This window comes from Vigna unguiculata, chromosome 4 (assembly GCF_004118075.2).
Source record: "Vigna unguiculata cultivar IT97K-499-35 chromosome 4, ASM411807v1, whole genome shotgun sequence".
Lineage (NCBI taxonomy): Eukaryota > Viridiplantae > Streptophyta > Magnoliopsida > Fabales > Fabaceae > Vigna > Vigna unguiculata.
The window spans coordinates 3,465,012-3,485,131 of NC_040282.1; the positions used below are offsets into that span (position 1 = coordinate 3,465,012).

General features: G+C 32.1%; 4 protein-coding genes across 6 annotated transcripts; 2 read left to right on the forward strand and 2 right to left on the reverse strand.

Moving 5' to 3' along the window:
• Positions 1 to 1,583: 1,583 nt before the first annotated feature.
• Positions 1,584 to 6,075, forward strand: LOC114181885 (protein REVEILLE 7-like). 2 transcript variants are annotated; one of them, XM_028068525.1, is made up of 7 exons: positions 1,584 to 1,776; positions 2,043 to 2,139; positions 3,456 to 3,578; positions 3,676 to 3,787; positions 3,876 to 3,937; positions 4,088 to 4,513; positions 4,810 to 6,075. In XM_028068525.1, the coding sequence occupies exons 2-7, from the start codon at positions 2,128 to 2,130 to the stop codon at positions 5,500 to 5,502; spliced, it is 1,428 nt and encodes a 475-aa protein (XP_027924326.1). In that variant the 5' UTR covers positions 1,584 to 1,776; positions 2,043 to 2,127; the 3' UTR covers positions 5,503 to 6,075. The 2 variants fall into 2 exon arrangements, with proteins under 2 accessions (XP_027924326.1, XP_027924325.1); XM_028068524.1 differs by lacking the exons at positions 1,584 to 1,776; positions 2,043 to 2,139 and adding an exon at positions 2,161 to 3,278.
• Positions 6,076 to 6,150: 75 nt separating this feature from the next.
• LOC114181886 (organelle RRM domain-containing protein 6, chloroplastic) lies at positions 6,151 to 8,548 on the reverse strand. The gene is made up of 4 exons (XM_028068527.1): positions 8,221 to 8,548; positions 7,191 to 7,259; positions 6,936 to 7,042; positions 6,151 to 6,403 (listed from the first exon to the last, which is right to left on the reverse strand). The coding sequence occupies exons 1-4, from the start codon at positions 8,528 to 8,530 to the stop codon at positions 6,317 to 6,319; spliced, it is 573 nt and encodes a 190-aa protein (XP_027924328.1). The 5' UTR covers positions 8,531 to 8,548; the 3' UTR covers positions 6,151 to 6,316.
• A 1,090-nt stretch (positions 8,549 to 9,638) lies between these two features.
• On the forward strand, positions 9,639 to 14,286 carry LOC114181022. 2 transcript variants are annotated; one of them, XM_028067336.1, is made up of 9 exons: positions 9,639 to 9,998; positions 10,132 to 10,230; positions 10,358 to 10,688; positions 11,275 to 11,409; positions 11,645 to 11,730; positions 11,919 to 12,024; positions 12,113 to 12,184; positions 13,865 to 13,939; positions 14,026 to 14,286. In XM_028067336.1, the coding sequence occupies exons 1-9, from the start codon at positions 9,784 to 9,786 to the stop codon at positions 14,047 to 14,049; spliced, it is 1,143 nt and encodes a 380-aa protein (XP_027923137.1). In that variant the 5' UTR covers positions 9,639 to 9,783; the 3' UTR covers positions 14,050 to 14,286. The 2 variants fall into 2 exon arrangements, with proteins under 2 accessions (XP_027923137.1, XP_027923138.1); XM_028067337.1 differs by having other exon boundaries at positions 9,640 to 9,998; positions 12,113 to 12,214.
• A 188-nt stretch (positions 14,287 to 14,474) lies between these two features.
• Positions 14,475 to 18,239, reverse strand: LOC114181023 (NAC domain-containing protein 86). The gene is made up of 3 exons (XM_028067338.1): positions 18,048 to 18,239; positions 17,241 to 17,518; positions 14,475 to 15,075 (listed from the first exon to the last, which is right to left on the reverse strand). The coding sequence occupies exons 1-3, from the start codon at positions 18,202 to 18,204 to the stop codon at positions 14,797 to 14,799; spliced, it is 714 nt and encodes a 237-aa protein (XP_027923139.1). The 5' UTR covers positions 18,205 to 18,239; the 3' UTR covers positions 14,475 to 14,796.
• Between the last annotated feature and the right edge of the window lie 1,881 nt (positions 18,240 to 20,120).

Sequence of the window (20,120 nt, forward strand, 5' to 3'; positions counted from 1 at the left end):
AATGTAAAAAAAAAATATATTTAAACACATATTTGGCAAGATGATGAACAAAATAGTACAAAACAGCAGTGCAACATGAACTAATAATTTATGTTCTGTGCTGATAAAAAGATAAGATTTTTTAAAAATATTGATCACATTTCAGCAATTTATCTCACAGTTGTAGTAATGTTTGTGGCTTCAGTGTCAGATTTCTCTGCCATGAAAGAAAATTCACTGTGTTTGTCCAAATGTTGAACACAGTCTTGCAGATGGATTATGTCTTCAACCTTTATTATTTTATTAGAGTAGTCCGTGACGGTAAGATAATATATTTTATATTTTATATATTATTTTATTTAATACTTTAAATAATTATCCTTTGATTGGAACTGATTGAAATATAATTAACACTGGTTAAGACAACCATGAATACACTGATGATGACTCACATAATTGATGTCTTAAAATATTAATTGGTGTCATTAAAAACATTATCTTCTTTTTATAATCTCAACCCGAACTATACTTAATATGCCAATAAAAGGCTTTGTGTTAATTAATAGATATTATATTTGTTTATTTGCTAAGCATTTTTACAAATAATAAAAAAAAGTTTGAAAAAATCATTTTGGTAATAACATGTTTTTAGTTTAAAATGATGTCAATTGATTAAATTCCTCTGATGGTTAACTTTTTGAATTATTTATCAATTTTATTTTTCTAGTAAACAATAATAAATCTCTCTGCAGTTCTGTTTCTTTCCCATTATTTCATTGATAAAGTCAACCATAAAAATACTCAATGTCCATAATAAAGCATAAAAAATCTCGATCTCAATAATAAAGCTTGCTAAAGATGATTAATAACATTCTATTTTAAGTAAAAGTTCTTTACTTTGTCCATTAACATTCATTTAAAAGTATAAAGTAATAAATAAAAATAATAATTAAGTGATACTCGTTTTTTCTTTTACAAGAGAAAATGGGTTGAAAAAAATTATATTCTTAGCATTTTTCTTACAACTATTATTATTTATGTAATAAAGTTTTACAAATATAGTAAAAACTAATTCTTTGACTCAATTAATGATTGAAAAAGTCAATTTCATAATAGTAATTTTATTATTGAAGCAGCATCTAAACCCATTTGTAAAACTGGTCTACATCTAAGTTACCCAATAACCCTAGATAGGTCCAACAGTGAGATTCACGCACTGAAATCGCGGGTGGGAGAACATAAACAAAAATGGCAATAAGTCAAAAAAGCCACACTAAAAAACAAGCAAAAAAATATCTTATTATAATAAAAATCTTCTCAATTATCTTCTCTGCACTAATGTCTTCCACAATTAAATCTGCAGCATCACATTTTTTTTTCTACCAATTTTTTATTTTTATTTTCTCCCAATAAAAACTAAATATCAGACATCACAAACAATCGCCACGTGTCTTTGGGCCCGGACCGTTCTCAGCCACAAAACCTTAATGCCTTCTCGAATCGTCCATGGAAATTTCTTTTTCTTTTATTTTTTTCTTTCAAAATATTTTCTCAATCTGACGTGTCACTCTCTCCTTTTTCTCCCTTTTTTCTAATTTTTATTTTTATTTTCATAATTTATAGTCTCTCTTTCTCACATTCTCCTCCCCTTCTCTGCTCACGCAATCTTTCATTGCTCTCTTCCAATTCGCCATCTGGGGTGCCTTGATTTTCTCGGAAAATTTTTATTTTCCGAGAAAGTTCGCATCTTTACTATTGAATCTAGAACTGCCGATTTGGGGTGTCTGAAAATCAGAGGTATTCACTGTTCTCAATTTTGCGTGTGTGTGTTAGGAACAAGAAGAACATACTTCGGATTTAGTTCTTCGCGTGTATTTGCCATTTGTAACTTGTTGATCTGATTTGAGCATTGGCTCTTATATTTCTATTTTGAAAGAAAAAAAAAGTTGAGCTGTTTAATTTTGGTATCTGAGAGAACATGGAGCAGGAAATTATGAATAATGCTATGTGATTTATTTTCCAAAAAATTCACTTTTTTGTTGGTGTGGTTTGATTGGTGACAGCTGTTGTTGTTGTTGGCTGCTGGGGTTAGTCTCTGTGGAGGTTTTGGGTGTTTTCTGAGACAGGGCTGACTCTCATTTTGCTCCAATGGAGATGCAGGTATAGCAAAGAAACACTCCAACCTGCCACTTTTCTAGAGCACCCTTTGATTTTTGTTCATTCTCTAGATTAGAAACATGGAACTTATGTGGATTCTTTTTTCTTTGTTCTTGTTGTTCGTCTTCTATTTGTGTAGACTTTTGTGGTCATGTTGGATGTTGTATGAAAAATGGATTGGCAGATTCTTAGATTTATTCGATTTAATCTTTCTTAAAGCAACTAAAAGAAATGGGGTTTTAAGTGGTGGCTTGATCAGCATCTAAGTTACTGCACCATTATCGCTTTTTTTAAATTTCCAGCTTACTAGCTTCTAATTTCTTAGGAATAGTGCCTAACTCAATGTTTGATCTGATCCTCCTAAATTAATATTCTGTATTTCTTCGGTGGCATCTACAAATATAGATCATTAAAAAGAACTAGATATGTGACTGGGATAAGAAGCTAATATTTGGTATGTCTTGTGTACTAACTAGATCATTTTTTGTTAAGTTGACAGTTTTTCAGTTATGGTTTAGGATTCTTTTACCGTTTTAATCCGTTTATCCGTTTCTGTTTCTCTTTAATAAATCAGATCTATTCATCCTTTGGAGATGTGAAATTATTAATTCCTTATATTGTAAATGTTTCCCAACTATTAATAAATACTTTCTTCCATTTATGCTAGTTTAAAATTTTTATGTTTTAAAACGGATATTAACGGACCTGTACTGTACATTTAATTTGGGAAGAATTTCACATCCCATGCATGTATCACAGGTTTTAAGTTGAAGTCGTAATAAAAGAAAGACTAAAGAACCTTGAGTAATTGCAAACAAGTGCAGCCAATGTTATGCAGATGCAATTTTGAAAGATAATTTTAATCCTCCATTCCGCTAGAGGTTTTGGACAGGAATTTCATAGAAGGGACCAAATTGGCTTCAGCTGATTATTTTTCATATGACATTATTGACAGTGTTTTCACTAGAATGTAAATGAATATTTGATTTGGTTTGCGGATAGTTGAATTGGTTAGTATGTGTGTTTGGAAGAGATGACAAGTCAGCTCTTTTAGACTCTGTATGATATGCTGCTGCTTAATTGGAAGCTGGTCTCAATCGTCTTGCATTCAATCTTGTGGAGACTTTTGTCCTCTTTTATTTGTAAGAAAGAGAATTTCATTATGAATTCATCCAGTGACTTTATTTCTTAAAAGGAACTTATATATTCTAGTGAGCATCATTTTCTTTCATGATGAGATTTTCTACTTCTGTTTCCTTTATTCCCTTTATTTTTTCATTGGAGCGAAGTTATTGATTCATCAATTACTACTAATGTAGGATCAAATAGAAAGCACGAGATCAACCATATCAGGCTTAGCTAGTAACTGCCATTCAAATGCTGCAAAACAATCTGAAAATGTTGCTCATATACCTTCTGTTGGAAACGGCCATACTCCCAAGGTTGCTTCACTTTAGATGTTAAAGTATTCCTCTTAGTGGAGACCTTGGTGTTCCACTTTTAGCTTTGATATCTGAAACTTATTTCAATGTTCATCAGGTGAGGAAACCATATACCATTACTAAACAAAGGGAGAAGTGGACAGAGGAAGAGCATCAAAAGTTCCTTGAAGCTTTGAAATTGTACGGTCGAGGGTGGCGCCAAATTGAAGGTAAACTCTTTGTCCTGAGTTATTAATCTGAAATATTCCTATTTTCATTGTCTTCATGTCAGATGAAAATCATTTTCTTTTCATGCAGAGCATATAGGTACCAAAACAGCTGTTCAGATTCGAAGCCATGCTCAAAAGTTTTTTTCTAAGGTTAATATTGTTATTTATTTAAAACTTCAGTAAATAATTTCTACTGGGAGCTTGTAGGCTATTATAATCATTTTCAATTTAATAGCATTTGAAGTTAGATGAATTTGTTCACTTCTGTGTTCTCAAGCATCACACTCTACTTGGTTTCAGGTTGTTAGGGAATCTGAGGGAAGTGCTGAGAGTTCTATACAGCCAATTAACATACCTCCTCCTCGGCCTAAGAGAAAACCCCTCCATCCATATCCCCGAAAATCACTTGATGCTTTCAAAGGACATACCATACCTAATGAAACTGAAACATCTCAATCCACAAACCTGTTGGTTGCAGAGAAAGACACCCCATCTCCTACCTCTGTGCTATCTACGGTTGGTTCGGAAGCATTTGGGTCTGCATTTTCAGAGCAGAATAACAGATGCCTTTCACCAAACTCTTGCACCACTGATATTCACTCCGTCAGCTTGTCACCTGTTGAAAAGGAAAATGATTGTATGACATCCAAAGCATCTGAGGAGGAAGAGAAAGGATCTCCAGCTTCAGTTCCTTTATCCATTGTTTCCTACCCAAACATGTGCATGGTATGATAAGATTCTTGATTTCTATGATTTATCTTTTGAAAGTCTAGCGATTCTAGTAGAACTTTTAAGAGAGAAAGATAAGAAAAAAAAATGACTTCTCCAGAAATTAAAATTAGTTTATGTATAAGTTAAATTACAGAAATTCTCCCATATAGTTTTTTCAAAATGACTTACCGGAAATAAATTTAATCTTTTTCCTTTATAATTTTTTATCCTAAAAGTTCTTTTTGGATAAGCTTGTGCAACTATTGTGGTCAAGGTTAAACTAACTTTCGAATTCTCTGGTGTTACTGCAGAAGCCCGAGTTTAGTACCAAGGAAACTGAATATGTTATAGAAGATTCTACCAATATGCCACAGACCACTAGTATTAAGCTTTTTGGAAGAACAGTGTCTATGGTAGATAATCATAAGTTACAGAACATAGATGATAATGGTAAGGCAATAACTGTGAAGTCTGATGAAGTGGATGATGTTGGGAATGAGAAGCCTGGCCAATCAACCGAGCAAGTAGATACACAATTATCACTAGGCTTGGTTGGTGGCAACTGGGCCATAACACCTGATTCTGATGGAGCTGATTACAGCCAAGAGCCACCGAAGGAGAACGTGTGCCTCAGTGAATGTGTACCTGATGCATCTTTTCCACAGTGGAGTTTGTACCAAGGCCTCCCAGCTTTCTGTGTCAGCCCATGCAACCAGATCCTAAATCCCATGCCTCTTAGGCCCTCTTTGAAAGTAAGAGCAAGAGAGGAGGAAAGTTGTTGCACTGGTTCCAACACAGAATCAGTTTGTGACATGGAAAACCAAGGCAAGAACTCAGATGCTGTTGATTCTAAGTGTGAAAAATATCAAGGGGAAGGAGCTGCACCCCAGAAGCCTGCAAGAGGGTTTGTTCCATATAAAAGATGTTTAGCCGAAAGAGATGGAAATTCTTTAATTGCGGCCTTGGAAGAGAGGGACGGGCAACGAGCTCGTGTGTGCTCATAGCCTTCCATTCCATTTTTACAACATTCATAATCATGGTATTAGAGAAAAAGAACAAGAAAAAAAAGCTGTGAGAAATAAGGACCTGATTTAGGTAGCTGTGATCTAATTGTCTAATTCACAAGCATCTGATTTCCAATTCTTTTTTCCGACAACTTTCTTCTTCCACGTTAAAACATTTCATGTCCAATAATTCATGCGGGGGCTGGTGGCATTATTTGTTCTGGCTTGTATCGTGTTACAGTTACTTTAACCAAATAGACACATAGCAGCAAGTCTGTAAGTTAGTTTTATTTCTACCATTTGCATCTGTCTTTGTAGTTGCATGTTACACATATATCAGTGACACACATCAGTGACAAGGGTGTACCAGGGAAGCTTGGACAAGCATCGCAGGTCACTAAACATCATATTATTCTTCTGACAAAGGATTGCCTCTGGAAAACATATTGTGTCCATGTATTAAGCTTGAGAGAGTGTCATGTATTCGGATTTTCTTTCTGTATCATTCTTTTTAATCATAGATTATAAACATTGTTTCTTCATTGTTGAATTTACTGTTCTGAACTTGTTCCCTCTTTTAAGCTTGATTACCAGATTGAAATATTAAGCATTCTTTGGTCAGTGATTGGTCTGACAATAGTCAAGTAGTTCACCTCCATACAATGTTATCCACTCATTAATTTGATCGAAAAAGTGACAATATTTCAATCAATTCAGTACTCTTGTCAAGTGTTAAAGCCAATACTTTAAACATAAGCAACATGTTTTATAAAGGGTCAAGTACACTGCAATGGACAAACTGTGGATCTTCGTATTAAAATCTTGTGCCTTCCCTTTTCCGCTGCGGTAGCTCTGATCTCGGTTTGGCAACTTCCACAAATATGACCCTGCCATCCAAAAACTGAAAAAGTAGTTTCTTTCTTATAAGCATCCAGCATAGTTTAAAACTTTTTTCTTTTTTCTGTTAATTAAAGGTGGCAAATAGGAAAAAAAAATGAATAACTGACATTCAAGATAATACAACAATTTAGACCCCTAATCAAAGGGAGCACAGTAGTTCCAGGTCTGCTTTAAAGGATCTGGTTTTCTAGTGATCCTTTGACAGTTTCAGTTGATAGTATCTTGAGTTTTCAGAGTTACAAATCTTCACACTTAAACAATAAGATGCTTCAAAGACAGTCGACTGATCTCACTCAGTTTCATACATAATGCTGCTTTGACTCTCTTATCACTAGGAGAGCTCAATGTAGTTTCTAGATTAGTTTGCTACATAAATGCAATCATGGTTATATTCTAATTCATTCACTTTAAAAAATTTAAAATCCACCGTTGTGGCCAAGATAAGTCTTGGAGGCATTATAAAATTTAGTCAATGAATTAACACAGAACATGACAACAATTTAACAACGGCAATAAACCAAATGATATCATACCTTTCCATGCATTCCCTCAATAGCCTTCTGAGATTCTTCTTCAGTTGCGTAGCGAAGAAAAGCAAACCCTCTTGGTCTATTTGCGATTCTATCCATCACCAGCTTGACTGTTGTAAAGTTAGGCAAATATTTTAGAAGTAGAAAGTGTTACCAACAAATTGATAAGAACTGGCAAATGACTAACAGATACTGCACCCTAAATTTTAGTCAAAAAACATGATTGACAAAGAGGAAAATATCATATCATTTTCCTACCTTCCACGAGTTGACCAAAATTCTTAAAAGCATTTCGCAAACTTTCTTCAGTGGTACGAAATGATAACCCTGAAAAGAACAAGAAATAACATTTAAAAAGTTGTTGTCCAAAAATAACATATATATAATCAAATATCCAAGAAATTCATAACAAATAGCAAGAATTCTTCCTAATATGCGTAAAAGGTAACGGATACAGTCTGCAGACTTTAGCAACATATGGCAAATGGTCATTGAATCAAGAGCAATCGTAGCTTAATATGAGGCACATCAAGGTGCCCAACGGATGAAATGCTTACACAATTTGCAAAAGGTTTGAACAAAATGCCTAGCTTAATGTTGGTTGATAGATGAAAAAAGAATTTTTGCTAAATTGTTAAATAGACACAGAGCAGTTAACAGTTGAAACTGAAAATATTATTCTAGCAGAAGAATTCATATAAATTGTCTCTTAACATCATTCCTCTTTCTTTATCCATAAAAGTTAAACAATAAGGTGTCAACACTGAATTGATGCTAGAGATACAGGTCACCTTCTTCCACTATTGTATCAAACTCTTCTGCAAAGCAAAACATTTATGCCCAAAGTCAAATCCACAATAGTACTAACAAAAAATGCCATCCACAATAATTCTTCCGCAGATCAAATCCATAGCACTATCCCTTTCCTCCAAATACCAGATATCAGTTAAACAATGATGGCACCACCATTGCAGCCACTAGACAAGATTCAGAATGCTTCCAATGCGAAAATTCCCATGTAATAAAACCATCATTTTCCAATGAAATAAGGGAAGCATTCTCCACAATCAACCTACCTCTCACTAAAAGAAGTAGAGTAAGACCCTTTTTAATTCAAATTTTCCACTAGTAACAACAGATAAAACTTTTGTTGTTCAGTAACACCAGCACCCAACCGGAGGGAGACCCAAAAAAGAAAAAAGAAAAAGCTGAAAACTTTATCACTTCGTACATCAATTTGGATAAAAAAAAAAAGTGTAAGAACAGTAGAAGAGTAAGAGTAGCTAACCACTGACGTAAAGCTTAGTTGAAGGAAAAGGGGTAGAGGGTTTAGCAGTGGAAAATGATGAGGTTGAGGATTCAGACGAAGCAGGAGGGAGACACGGCAACACAGAACAACCACCCTTGTTTGTAAGGGGTGATGATGAGATTGAGAAGGAAGAAGAGAAAGAGGTTGTTCTGTTATTGGTTTGGGAGCAATTCAGAGGAAGGAAGTGTCTCTTCTGGGTGGAATCGAAAGTTAGAGCATTGTTTGTAATGGGTAATGGTGGTAGAGAAACAGCAGCTACCTTAACACCAACAAAAACCATGTTAGCCATTGCAACTGTTTCCTCAGCAAAGCTAAACAAATGCTTTAGTTTATATGGGCCGGACTGAACCAGGTTTTGACCCGGAAAGTTTATGCATGAGCTTTTACTATCTCCACCCCGGAGATTACTAACCATTAATTATTCTTTTAAATTAAGTTAATTATCTGTAATAAACAAAAAAGAAAAAAAAAAAGGAGAGGATATCTATACACGTAATATGTGATTCTACTAATGAAATAAATTTTATCACCAAATGATAATAATAATTTATATCAGTGCATCTCTTTTCCATCATGGTATCTTCTTAAGATAAACCTAACTGAATTTATTTATTTTACTTAAATTTAACCAGATTTATCTGATCACAACTTGTTTAAATACATTTCTACTTTTATCATTTAAATGACCGTTAATTTAAATTTAAATATTTTAAATTAAAATAATTATTTATCATTTTAATATATATATATATATATATACTAAATAATTTATATACATATTATAATTATTATTAATAATATATAATAATTAAATTTTATTTTAAATATAATGATTAATATATTAATATATAATAACTAATGATATATATAAAATAATAATTATTAATTAATATAAGTATATAATATTTAATAATAATTAAGATATTGTTAAAACTTTATAATATATATAACTATTATTATCGATATATATAAAAATTTAAATAAAATTAATAATAATTAATATATTTTAAAAATTTTAATATTTTTAATTTATCTAATTATAATTTTATTATATTTTTATTATTAAAGATATTTGATAAATTTTAAAATTTATCTATTCAAACTTTTCTTTTAAGTATTTCACAACCATTAAATCATTACCTAACTTTTACAAAAATTATCTTTAAATTTATCTACTTTATCTTTTAAATCTAATAAAAAAACACTCAAGTTCATTCCTTCAAATCCAACAAATCCATCTTAACATTATATCCCAAATCTATCACACCACAGACTTAAATTTAACCTAGTTTATCTGATCAACTTGCTGGAATATATTCTGATTAATAAAGGTTCCATAAATATCCATACGCTGCACACAATCCTGGCCATAGAAAAACCTCAGTTTTATCAAACACTTGATTTCAAAATCAGTTAAACAACACCCATTAGATAATATCTGTTTCTGGTGCAGTTAAAATCTCAAACTGTGCCAGCTTGTCCTGACACAAAATACATGATTCAATGATGTTACATTAAATTCAACAGAACAGAACTTGCACAATGTTGATGTCGCAAGCCAAACTGCACAACATCTCCAATGCCATAAAAATGGGTTTGAAGAAGAACGATAACCATCATCACTGTTCAGCTGCAGTACTTTACCACTACCCTTGTCCGGATGGTGCTTTTGCTGCTCTCGCTGCACACCTTTACTTCAAGGCCACATCTTCATTCTCCCCTCTTTTCTTTCCCAACACTGTTTACAACCCCATCAGGTTTTTCCCTCATTCAGCAGTATCAGTATTTGTACCATTCATTCTGCTATCCGTCATTGTTCTGCCATGCATGCTATTGCTATGCCTTTTGATTTATGTGTATGTATTTTTTGTCTTTGATTGAATTTTTCAGGGCGGAAGATCTTCCTCTGGATGAAATTGATGATCTTTACCTCCTAGATTTTGTGGGGCCGGATGGTTTTATTGAGGAAATCTCTACCAAAGTTCCAAGGTTCTTGCTTTGTTTGCTGTTTTCCTTGTAAAAGATGCAGTTTTTAATTTTTCTGTACTTTTGTCCGTAGAATAGGTTTGAGTTATCTTTTAGGTATAATACGATTGAGTTTTTTCTTGGGATGTAGGGTGATTGTTTTGGACCATCACAAGACTGCCCTTGAGAGGTTGGGGAAGGAGGATTCACTTGGTGAAAATGTGGTTAAGGTTCTTGACATGGAGAGGAGTGGGGCTACTATTGCATTTGATTACTTCAAAGATAAGCTTTTGAGTCCTGATATTGCAGCTAAGCACTCCCCAGTTCTTGATGAATTTGAGCGTGCCAGACAACTTTTTCTGTATGTTGAAGATGTGGACCTGTGGAGGTGGAGACTCCAGAACAGCAAAGCTTTTAGCAGTGGTTTGAAGGATTTGAACATTGAATTTGATGCCAGGAAAAATCCTTCCTTGTTTGACCAGGTAATCTGCTTCCTGTGTCTTTCATTGTTTTCTAAACTTTCTGATTATCATTAGAATCTGATTGGAATACACTCACAATGTAAGACTTTGTATATTTGAATTTGTGTTTGTGTTCTCTAATTTGAACAAGCACATTGAGGAATTGGTCAGTGCATGAAGATGTTTTTTTACTCCTTTGTTTTGTCATGTAAATTTGCCCATGAGTTCTGTTTTGATGTCATGTCCGTTGAGTGACATGGTTAGGGTCATCTCATCCGAAATATTGTCCACTTTGGAGTCTAAAATTCATTACGGTTTTATCTTTAGAAGGTGTCTTTAAAAGACAAAATCATGATGAAGTTCCTGGTTTCAAAGTGGATAATACCTCGGATACGGTGGATGATCCTAATGATGTCATTTGACGGACTTGGATTGGAACAAGTTCATTGTAGTGATTCTACGTTATTCTCCGCTAAATTTTCCCTCCCTCATTAAGAGTGATAGTGATAGTTCTTTGTTTTCATATTTATATATTGCCACCAAGATAGAGTGATAAGTCATTTGTATGAATAGTTGAAATAACTGACAATTTTGTATATTATGGCAGTTGCTTTCTCTAGACTTGAATGCTATCATTAGTAGAGGTATGCAAAGCTTATCACTCAAGCAAAAGTTAATTGATGATTGTCTCAGCAAGTCATATGAAATTGCCCTTGGGAATGGTGCATTTGGTCATTGCCTGGTATGGTTGATGTTTCCTTCTTTTAAGATCTCACTATCTATTCCTCTACTTCCACTCTATTCCTTAGTTTTGCAGTCAAATTTCTTTAAACCATCCATCTGCAGTTTTTAGTTATTCATGAATAGATGATAATTTTTAATACTTATATTGAACCTTAGTTTTGTTTTTCAAACTTCTCTTTATTAGGAAAGAACTAAAGAGAATCTTGTTGTTTGCAACCATTTGTGTTTTGTAGGCTGTCAATGCAGATTCTACTCTTTCACTGCTAAGAAGTGAATTGGGACATCAATTAGCTACTAAAAGCAAGGAAATGAAGTTGAGGTTTGTTCATTTTAATTTCTTATTACTATTAATTAAATCATGTTGCTGTTACTCTTAACGCTCTGAATACAGAGCTGTTTATACAATGTATATAGAAGATTAAACCATGGTGAACAACTAGTGGAGAATCAGAACATAATTAAGGAATTGATATCTGATCTTAATTATGCACTTATTTTTACTTGTAGAGGTATTGGTGCAGTTGTGTATAAAGTACCAGAGCTTGAAAATGACCAACTGCTAAAAATAAGTCTGAGGAGTGAGGAGAAAGAAGATACCACACCTATCACTCAGGTTTTTCCTTTATCAAATAGCTAATTGCATCTTTTTTGAGACTCTTGTTGGTTATACTTTTAGTTAATATCTTTTTCTCTTCTATTAGGAATTTGGAGGTGGTGGGCATAGAAATGCAGGTTCTTTCATGTTAACAGCTGATAAGTTTGAACAATGGAAGGTGTGATTGGATTTTTGCACTTGACATGAGGTGACAAAAGAGTTCTTATATGATGTTCTTCACATTTGAAAGCCATGTGAAATGTTTTCGTAGTTCCATCATATTCATTGTATTATACAAACTATTTTTTTATTAGGTATCAGTTTAGTTTTTCATCTTTCTTTAGTCAATTCCTCTATAAATAGTTTTGTTTAGAACCTTCTCATGATATTTATATGCATGTGATAAGTATCCTATTATTAATATTGTATTTTTTATGTAATTAGCCTTCTTTATGTAATTTAAAATCAAGTTTAAATAGTGTTCTTCATGGGATGTCATTGCATTAAAGTTTTGAATGTTGGTCTTTTACATCTAACATCATAGGTTATAGAAATGAATTGAGTTCAGAATTATTTGATTAAACACTCTAAAATATCTTCCTTTACTTGTTTTATTTTTGGAAACTTGCTGCTTTGATTGTGTTGAGACTTGGATTATGTTAAAAATTAGAAATTGACCAAGAAATGTGAAGTCTAAATTAGAATTTGTAACTGTCAATAAAAAGATTAAATGAATTAGGCTAAAGTTTAAAACTTTTTCTACTGATTTTCTTCACTCAAGTAAACTTTAAAAGTTAACGAAAATATGAAAAAAGATAATATATAATTGAAAGGATACATTCACATTTCTACTGTGTTATTGTTAGGCACTCTTATTTATTTTTCATTCTCAATTTCCAAACTTTCTGTGTCTAATCCTTAATCAATGTTCTTTCAGCATTTTCTCTATTAACCAGAAGTAACTTCAGTTACTGTCCTATAACCATGGCCTAATTTGTTTGATGTATAATATTCTTTTCATTGGACTGAGTTTTATATCAGAGAATGATATGTTAAAATCAGCTTTATAAATAAATTTCAATTGTTTAAGGATGGATATTTAGAACTTCTAAAGGAGTGGACAATTGCGAAAGTAGTTGCAGATTTGAAAGAGAATTTTACTGATGAAGCTCAAACATGAAATTTCAGTTCATTCTATCAGTAAATTGGTGGTTTAAAACTTGTTTTACACGTTTATAAATCTTTGATCTTGCAATTGCATTAACCAAAAATCTATGTAAGAATTAGTTTAGATAAACATCTTCTCAAGTTTAAGGAAAACAATGAAATAAGTCATTTTATAAATTAAATCTAATATGAAAGACTGATATAGATCAGTTTATTCACAAGTTAATTTTTATTAGGTAGAATTGTATTTTCTTTTTTCTTTTCTTAAAAGTAGTTATGGAAAAATTCATCATAAACACATCCATACTCGATTTCTTGAGATTGTAAACATCTTATCATAATCATATTCGGAGACTCTGAATGTAGGAATCTGTTCATACAATGTTCATAGAAAATTAAAACATGAAACTCAACTATTCTCAGAAGAATAAAGTCCAATTATTAGTGAAAAATCAAAACAGAATATCTGTAACATCTTCAAGTCATATCTGTGTAAAAATGAACTCATCAATCAAATTTGTTTATCCTAAGACCTTGTAGGAGGTTTTTTTTTTTAATTTTACTTTGTATTTTTATAGTTTGAATAGGTTTTATGCATTTATGAAAAATAGGATGTTTATTCTGTCATAGTTTTTATTGTTTCTTTCATTTATCTATTCTCTTGTTTTCACTTTTAGAGATATTTGTGCAGTTGTGTATAAAGAACCATAACTTGAAAATAAGCATAAGGGGTGTGGAGAATGAAGTTACCACGCCTATCTCTCAGGTTGATCCTTCATCAAAATGATAAATGAATCTTCTATGTGATTCTTGTTAGTTATACTTGTATCTGATATATTTTTCTCATCTTAGGAATTTGGAGGTGGTAGACATTGAAATGCAAGCTCTTTCATGTTAATAGCTGATGAATTTAAACAATGAAAGCTGTGATTGGATTTTTGCACTTGACATGGAGACATGAAGGAGTTACAGTCACACATGATATTCTGTGTGCTGCTCAAATTGCAAAGTTATGTGGAATGTTTTAGTAGTTCTGTCAATTACTCTATTATGCAGTTCTTTTGAATATTCTTTTTATGTAATTCGAAAGCAATGTTTGAGTAGTCTCTTCAATCATCTAAGAATTTCATTGGACTAAAGTTTTCTTAATTTTTGTCTTTAGAGATCAATAGGTTTCAAAGTTACTGGAATAAACACTCTGAAATTTTGGTAAACAAGCATTAGCATAGTTGATTATACTCTTAACTGCCTTTCACTGCTAGAATTCCTTCTGCAAATGAAAAAACATAATAAAAATAATTAACACTTGAGTTGTGATTTATATTTATTCCACAAATAACACCCAGATCACCTCGAGATAGAGGTTAGTACAAAAATGTATAAAATCAATGCAATAATATGATCCTAATTAACAAGCCCACCAAACCAAAAACAAACCAAACCATCCTCACCAATTAAGTATAATGATAATCAGAAAAGCAAAAGTTAAATCTCTTAATAACAGTTATATGGAAAAGGTATAAAAATCTTATTATATGATGAAATGTATATATATATTTATATTTATATCCGGCTCCCAAGTTATTCACCACCAATCTGGCCTGCCATTAGGTCTTCAAAATATTAGTTTGTAAATGTAACATGTGAGAGTTCTTCACCACCAACCATAGCTGCATTAGAAGAATACCATGCATCTTCTGTGATGAACTGCATCCATGAATCATCTTTGTCTTCCTCTTCCAAGCATGATGATGATGCACCTGGTATGTCAGGAGACATGGTTTCACACTCATTAATTATGGTTTGGCAGCTCTCAGTTAGTGCTATACTACATTGTCCTTGCTCTTCAATCTCAGAACAGATTCCATTTTTCTTGAACACCCGGCACAATGCATAAGTATCCTGCAAGGTAGTTATTAACATAGTTAACTACTGTGCTAAAGGAACTTCATTTGGACTTTTGTTGGTGTCACTTTTCTCTTTTGGATACATATAAACTAATGCAGCCTAAAGTAACACAGAAGGATAGTGTAGGATTTTCCAACCAATTATTGCTTTTAGGTCTTTTTATTGCCTACATTTGAAATGATCAACAAAAGCAGTGTGGTCAAAAACTGAGGCCTAAACGGATCTACACTGGTGGAGGTTAAAACCATAAAAGAAAACCTCTGAACAAGCCAGTGGCACAAAGATTCAAAGAGTGCTAAATGTTCTGTCCATGTTTCTTATTAAGAATATTAAAAATGCTGCTACTGTGTCCTAATCAAGTGGAGACTTTTGTGGTTACCAAAAGGGTGAACATATTATAGATGCCAAAATCACCATGACCTGAATTAGCACATTCTGGTTTAGATATTAGTTTATTTACAACGAATATTTGGTTGGTACAATTGACTGGTACTATCCCTCTCCTTTTTATTATCTTAATTATTTGTAAATTTTCTGGGGGTATAGTATAGTACCCATTTGTCAGTTTTGGTGTTTAGGAATAAAGTAAAAAGTGACCGACACAGAATGAAAGTGATGGGAGAATTGTTGCTGCTTTATGAGATGCAGAAGCCTTAAATGGCTTACATAGAATCTAATAATTGAAGATCAGGGTTGGAAGGTTGAACAGATAACTAAAGAATTTTAATGAAGAAGGGATAGGGATAATAAAGAGGATAGTAGTTTTGTCTCATTACATTACACTATATTATATTGTACATGCAATAATATAAAGAAGAAGGTGTCATTTTAGAGGTATTAGAGTAACACAAGTAAAGAATATGTCAGCCATACGTTTATAGAGTACCTACAATAAACAAACAAAAAGTAACATGAGAGAGAGGAGGAATAAAGCTCCTACAAAAGTGAAGGCTTTGCATGCACGCCATGCAATTTTCACGTTCTTGTACTGTCCAAATATGTACATTGTCTTATCTACTTCATTTTTTTCTACAGTTTCAAGTTTTATTCTCACTGTGTTCCTAGTGTGACTCTGATGAAGTGATCATCATGGGAATATGGAACTAAAGCTTATCTATCTTTTTTTGCTCCTTGTCTTTGGTGTAAAAGAGGAGCTGAAAATAATCAATGAAAAATGCTTTTGTCACTCCCTTAAGCATCGAACTTCTTGCTTTTTGGTTCAAATATGTGATGACAAGTGTGCATACTGCACACACAAACAAAAGAGACTTCTGAAAGTAGGTAAAGGGTCAGGTGGGTACCATAGGCTAGTTTTAAAGACAACAAAAACATTTACTTTTCTGAGATGTGACTTGTAAAGCTAATTTGGAAGGTGTAACTTACTAATTCGCCACACTCATGCCACCCTAAATCGTCTTCACTTCCTAACTTGTTTCACTCTCCATTGATTGCAGTAACTTAGAAGTCAAAAAAATCTAAAGTGGTTAACTATTGATTTCATAAAAGGAGTTTTGACTGCCTTGTAAAAGTGGTCAAGTGTGCATGGTTGGTAATGCATTTGTTAGAAATATTCATTTTAAAACTAAAGCAAGCTAATATCACTTGATTATGAAAACTGATAGCAAGCAATTACTGAATAAGAGTAAAGCTACTTGTACACCTAAAAAGCCACAAGCAATTCAATAAACATAACTACCTAAATACTCAAGATAACATTAAAATAAGTGCAAGAAGGACTTTATCAACTTTCTTCAAACATTATTTTAATGTATCTTGCATTTGAATTGCCACTGGTTTTGTATAACAGGTATGCAGTAGCTACAGGGTCACTGTTTTGTTGTCTTATTTTAATCACTTTTGATTATGAGTAGGCATTAAGAGCTTTACTTTATGGTGCTAACAGTCACATATTTTGAATACAAATGCCGGTGTACATACACTATGAGAGAGATACACAGAGGTGAAAATGATAACAATGTGATAGAAAGAAGGTTACATAAGAAAAAGATGACAATGTGATACTGATAACTTATAAAATGTGTCCGAAATAAAGATATAAAAGATACATAAGAGGTTATTGTGCTGTTAAAATGTCTATGTATCATTGTTGATGTATTAATATAGGTTGAATATATGTATATATATGCATACATACATACCTGTAAACCAGTGGTGTCTTCACACTCTTTGTCATCAAGGCGATACTCATGCATTACCCAATCAGTTCTGATTCCTTGTGGAGCTCTGCCTCTATAGTACACCAAAGTCTTCTTCATGCCAATGGGTCTGCTTTGGCAAGAAACTCTCCTATCTTTTCCAGTGGACTTCCAGTACCCTGCACGAGTTGCTCTATTTGTTCTAAACCCATTCGGGTATTTCCTATCCCGGGGTCCAAAAAAGTACCACTCTGGATCTCTACTCGGTAAAAATGATTTCTCTAACCATGCAAACACGACAAAAATGTTCCAAAATCAGTCTATCAGTTGAACAACTGTCGAAAAATAATCTAAGTGTGAGTCTAAGTTTCACATCAGATAAAAATGACAAAGTTATACACCATATAAGATGAAAGATCTATTATATATTCAATACCTCGATTTTTTGGGTTAAAAGTGGTGTTAATGTCTTATGTGAATTAAAACTCAAGCCACGTATATATAAAATCTCTGCATAATGAATCTCCTTGGGAAACAAAAATGTAGGCCATATATACATGCATGATCCACAAAAGATATTGAAAGTTAGGTACAATTTTGGTGGTAGTTTTTTTCATATACATTACCTATCAGATAGTTAAATGTTGTAACTAGGTAAAGGGTGTACTGCATATCCATCAGATAGTGATGAAGAGGTTGAGAATGTGCAAGCCAAGTATTATGAGGTATAAAAGGATGAATGAGAAGTAGGAGAAAGAAAGTATTTGGAAGAATAGAATTGAAGGATATAGTTAAAGGAAAGAAGAAAACCTGCTAATTCCCAAGGTTCACATTTGTAGAGATCAACTTCAGGAATGATATCAAGTTCAATTTCTTGGCCATTGATCTTCCTCTTGAGATAGTAGTTGACAAGCTCTTCATCGGTTGGATGGAACCTAAAGCCAGGTGGTAATCCAACCGGTGACATTTTTTCTGTTCTTCTCTTCTTGTTGTAGCTTCTGCTAAAGTGTTTTCACTCATCACAACCATCATTGCTTATAAACAGACCAAAAGGAACCAAAGTTCCTTATCTTTGAGTTTTTTTCTCTTTTTCTTTTACAGATTTTACAGATTCTGGCATAACGTTTGATACAAGCCTTTCCCCTATCACTCATAACATATACTTCCTTCTATGTAGCTACTTCCATTTACATCATACAATAAATATCCTCCTTCATCACCCTTTTCCTTTCTTTTTCTGAGTGAGGGATCTTTAGACTTCAAATTAATGTGAAATCTCCACTAATTAATTCTATCTTCATCACCCAATCCCTCATACAGAGCAGACACAACACACTTTTTAGAAGCAGAAGATAAGTTGATATATATTAAATTAATCAATGTGCCAATTCAAATACTGCTACTAATAATAATAAACTACAAACTGTGTATCACACCCTGTCCCTGCCATTGTTTATTTCAATATTTAATGTTATGTCTCAAGTTAGCTGTGTGATGTTGCTTCAATCAGTTAAATTAATTTTATAAACTCGTTATCTGAAGGTTTTGAGGTGAAAATTGAGTTATTTAAAACTTCACTGAAACTTACGAACAAAATATAAAACCCCAGAGATATTAATATTTTAACATTACTGTTTAAAAACACTCGATTATTAACAACTAATGTTACATGCTAAGGTGCAATTTGTTTTGAAGTCTAGTACAACTAATTTTCAATCGTTGGTTGAATAATATTTAGGTTGTCCATTTAACACATAGATCGAACTCACGTGAAATTGTTTCCGATTAAGTATTAGTTTGAGAATTTATTAGTGCATCATGTGGAATATTATTGACAAGTTTTTATCTTACATTGAAATAAGAATGGATGGGAATAATAGATTATAGGTAATAGCCAAAAAGATAAAAGAATTATTTTTGTATTTCTTATACTTAAACCTCAAGTCACTTAAGTAAAGAGGTGTATCACTTAATTGATCATGTAGACACTCGAATAATGATGTTTGTTTTAAACTATTACTTAATATTTTTTTATTTAAATTAATTTTTAGAAAATATTTTAATTATAAAAATTAATTATTATTTTAGATTAAAATTGAGATATCGTAAATATTTTATATTTAATATTTTGTTATATATATATATAACATATTTCTTCATATAAATATATTTCATATAATTTCAAATTTTTCATATTTTCAAAAATCTTACAAATTCCAACGATTTTATACCTAAAACAAATGGTATCAATTGAGCTTCATTCAAACTCTCGATGGTATATATATAAACCAACAAATTGAGCAAACATGTTCTCCACACCAATTCATCTCCTTTTATTTATTCTAACATGATTATAACCCAATTAAATAATATTACAATTTCAAATAAATAAATAAATCTTACAAATTTATACTAATAATCACATAATAAAGTAAAAGTATAATTTAATTTTTATTTTCAAAGTTGTAGTCTTTTAAGAAATCATGATGTATTTTTGTCTTTGTTCTCTTTAATTAATAGAATATATATTTTTTATCACATTGTCTTTTAGACTTCTTCCTATTTGGTTTCATTAATTATTGTCACATTTTCTATTTATGTCCTTTACTAACCTAGGATAGGTTTGTAAAAATTATATTTTATCAAGTTTTTTTTTCACAAGCAAAGATATGGAGCAGCATATTAATTCGAAACATCAGTTTAATATTTTTATCCATGATTATTGGAAATAAATATGAAATTGACTGTGAATTAATAATCATAGGAGAAATCCGTTAAATATAAATGAAAAAATTATTATATTTTACTTATTTTTAATTAATAATAAAATATACACTGAAGAAGTGTTGTGATGTTAATATTTCTTAATTCTTATATATAAAT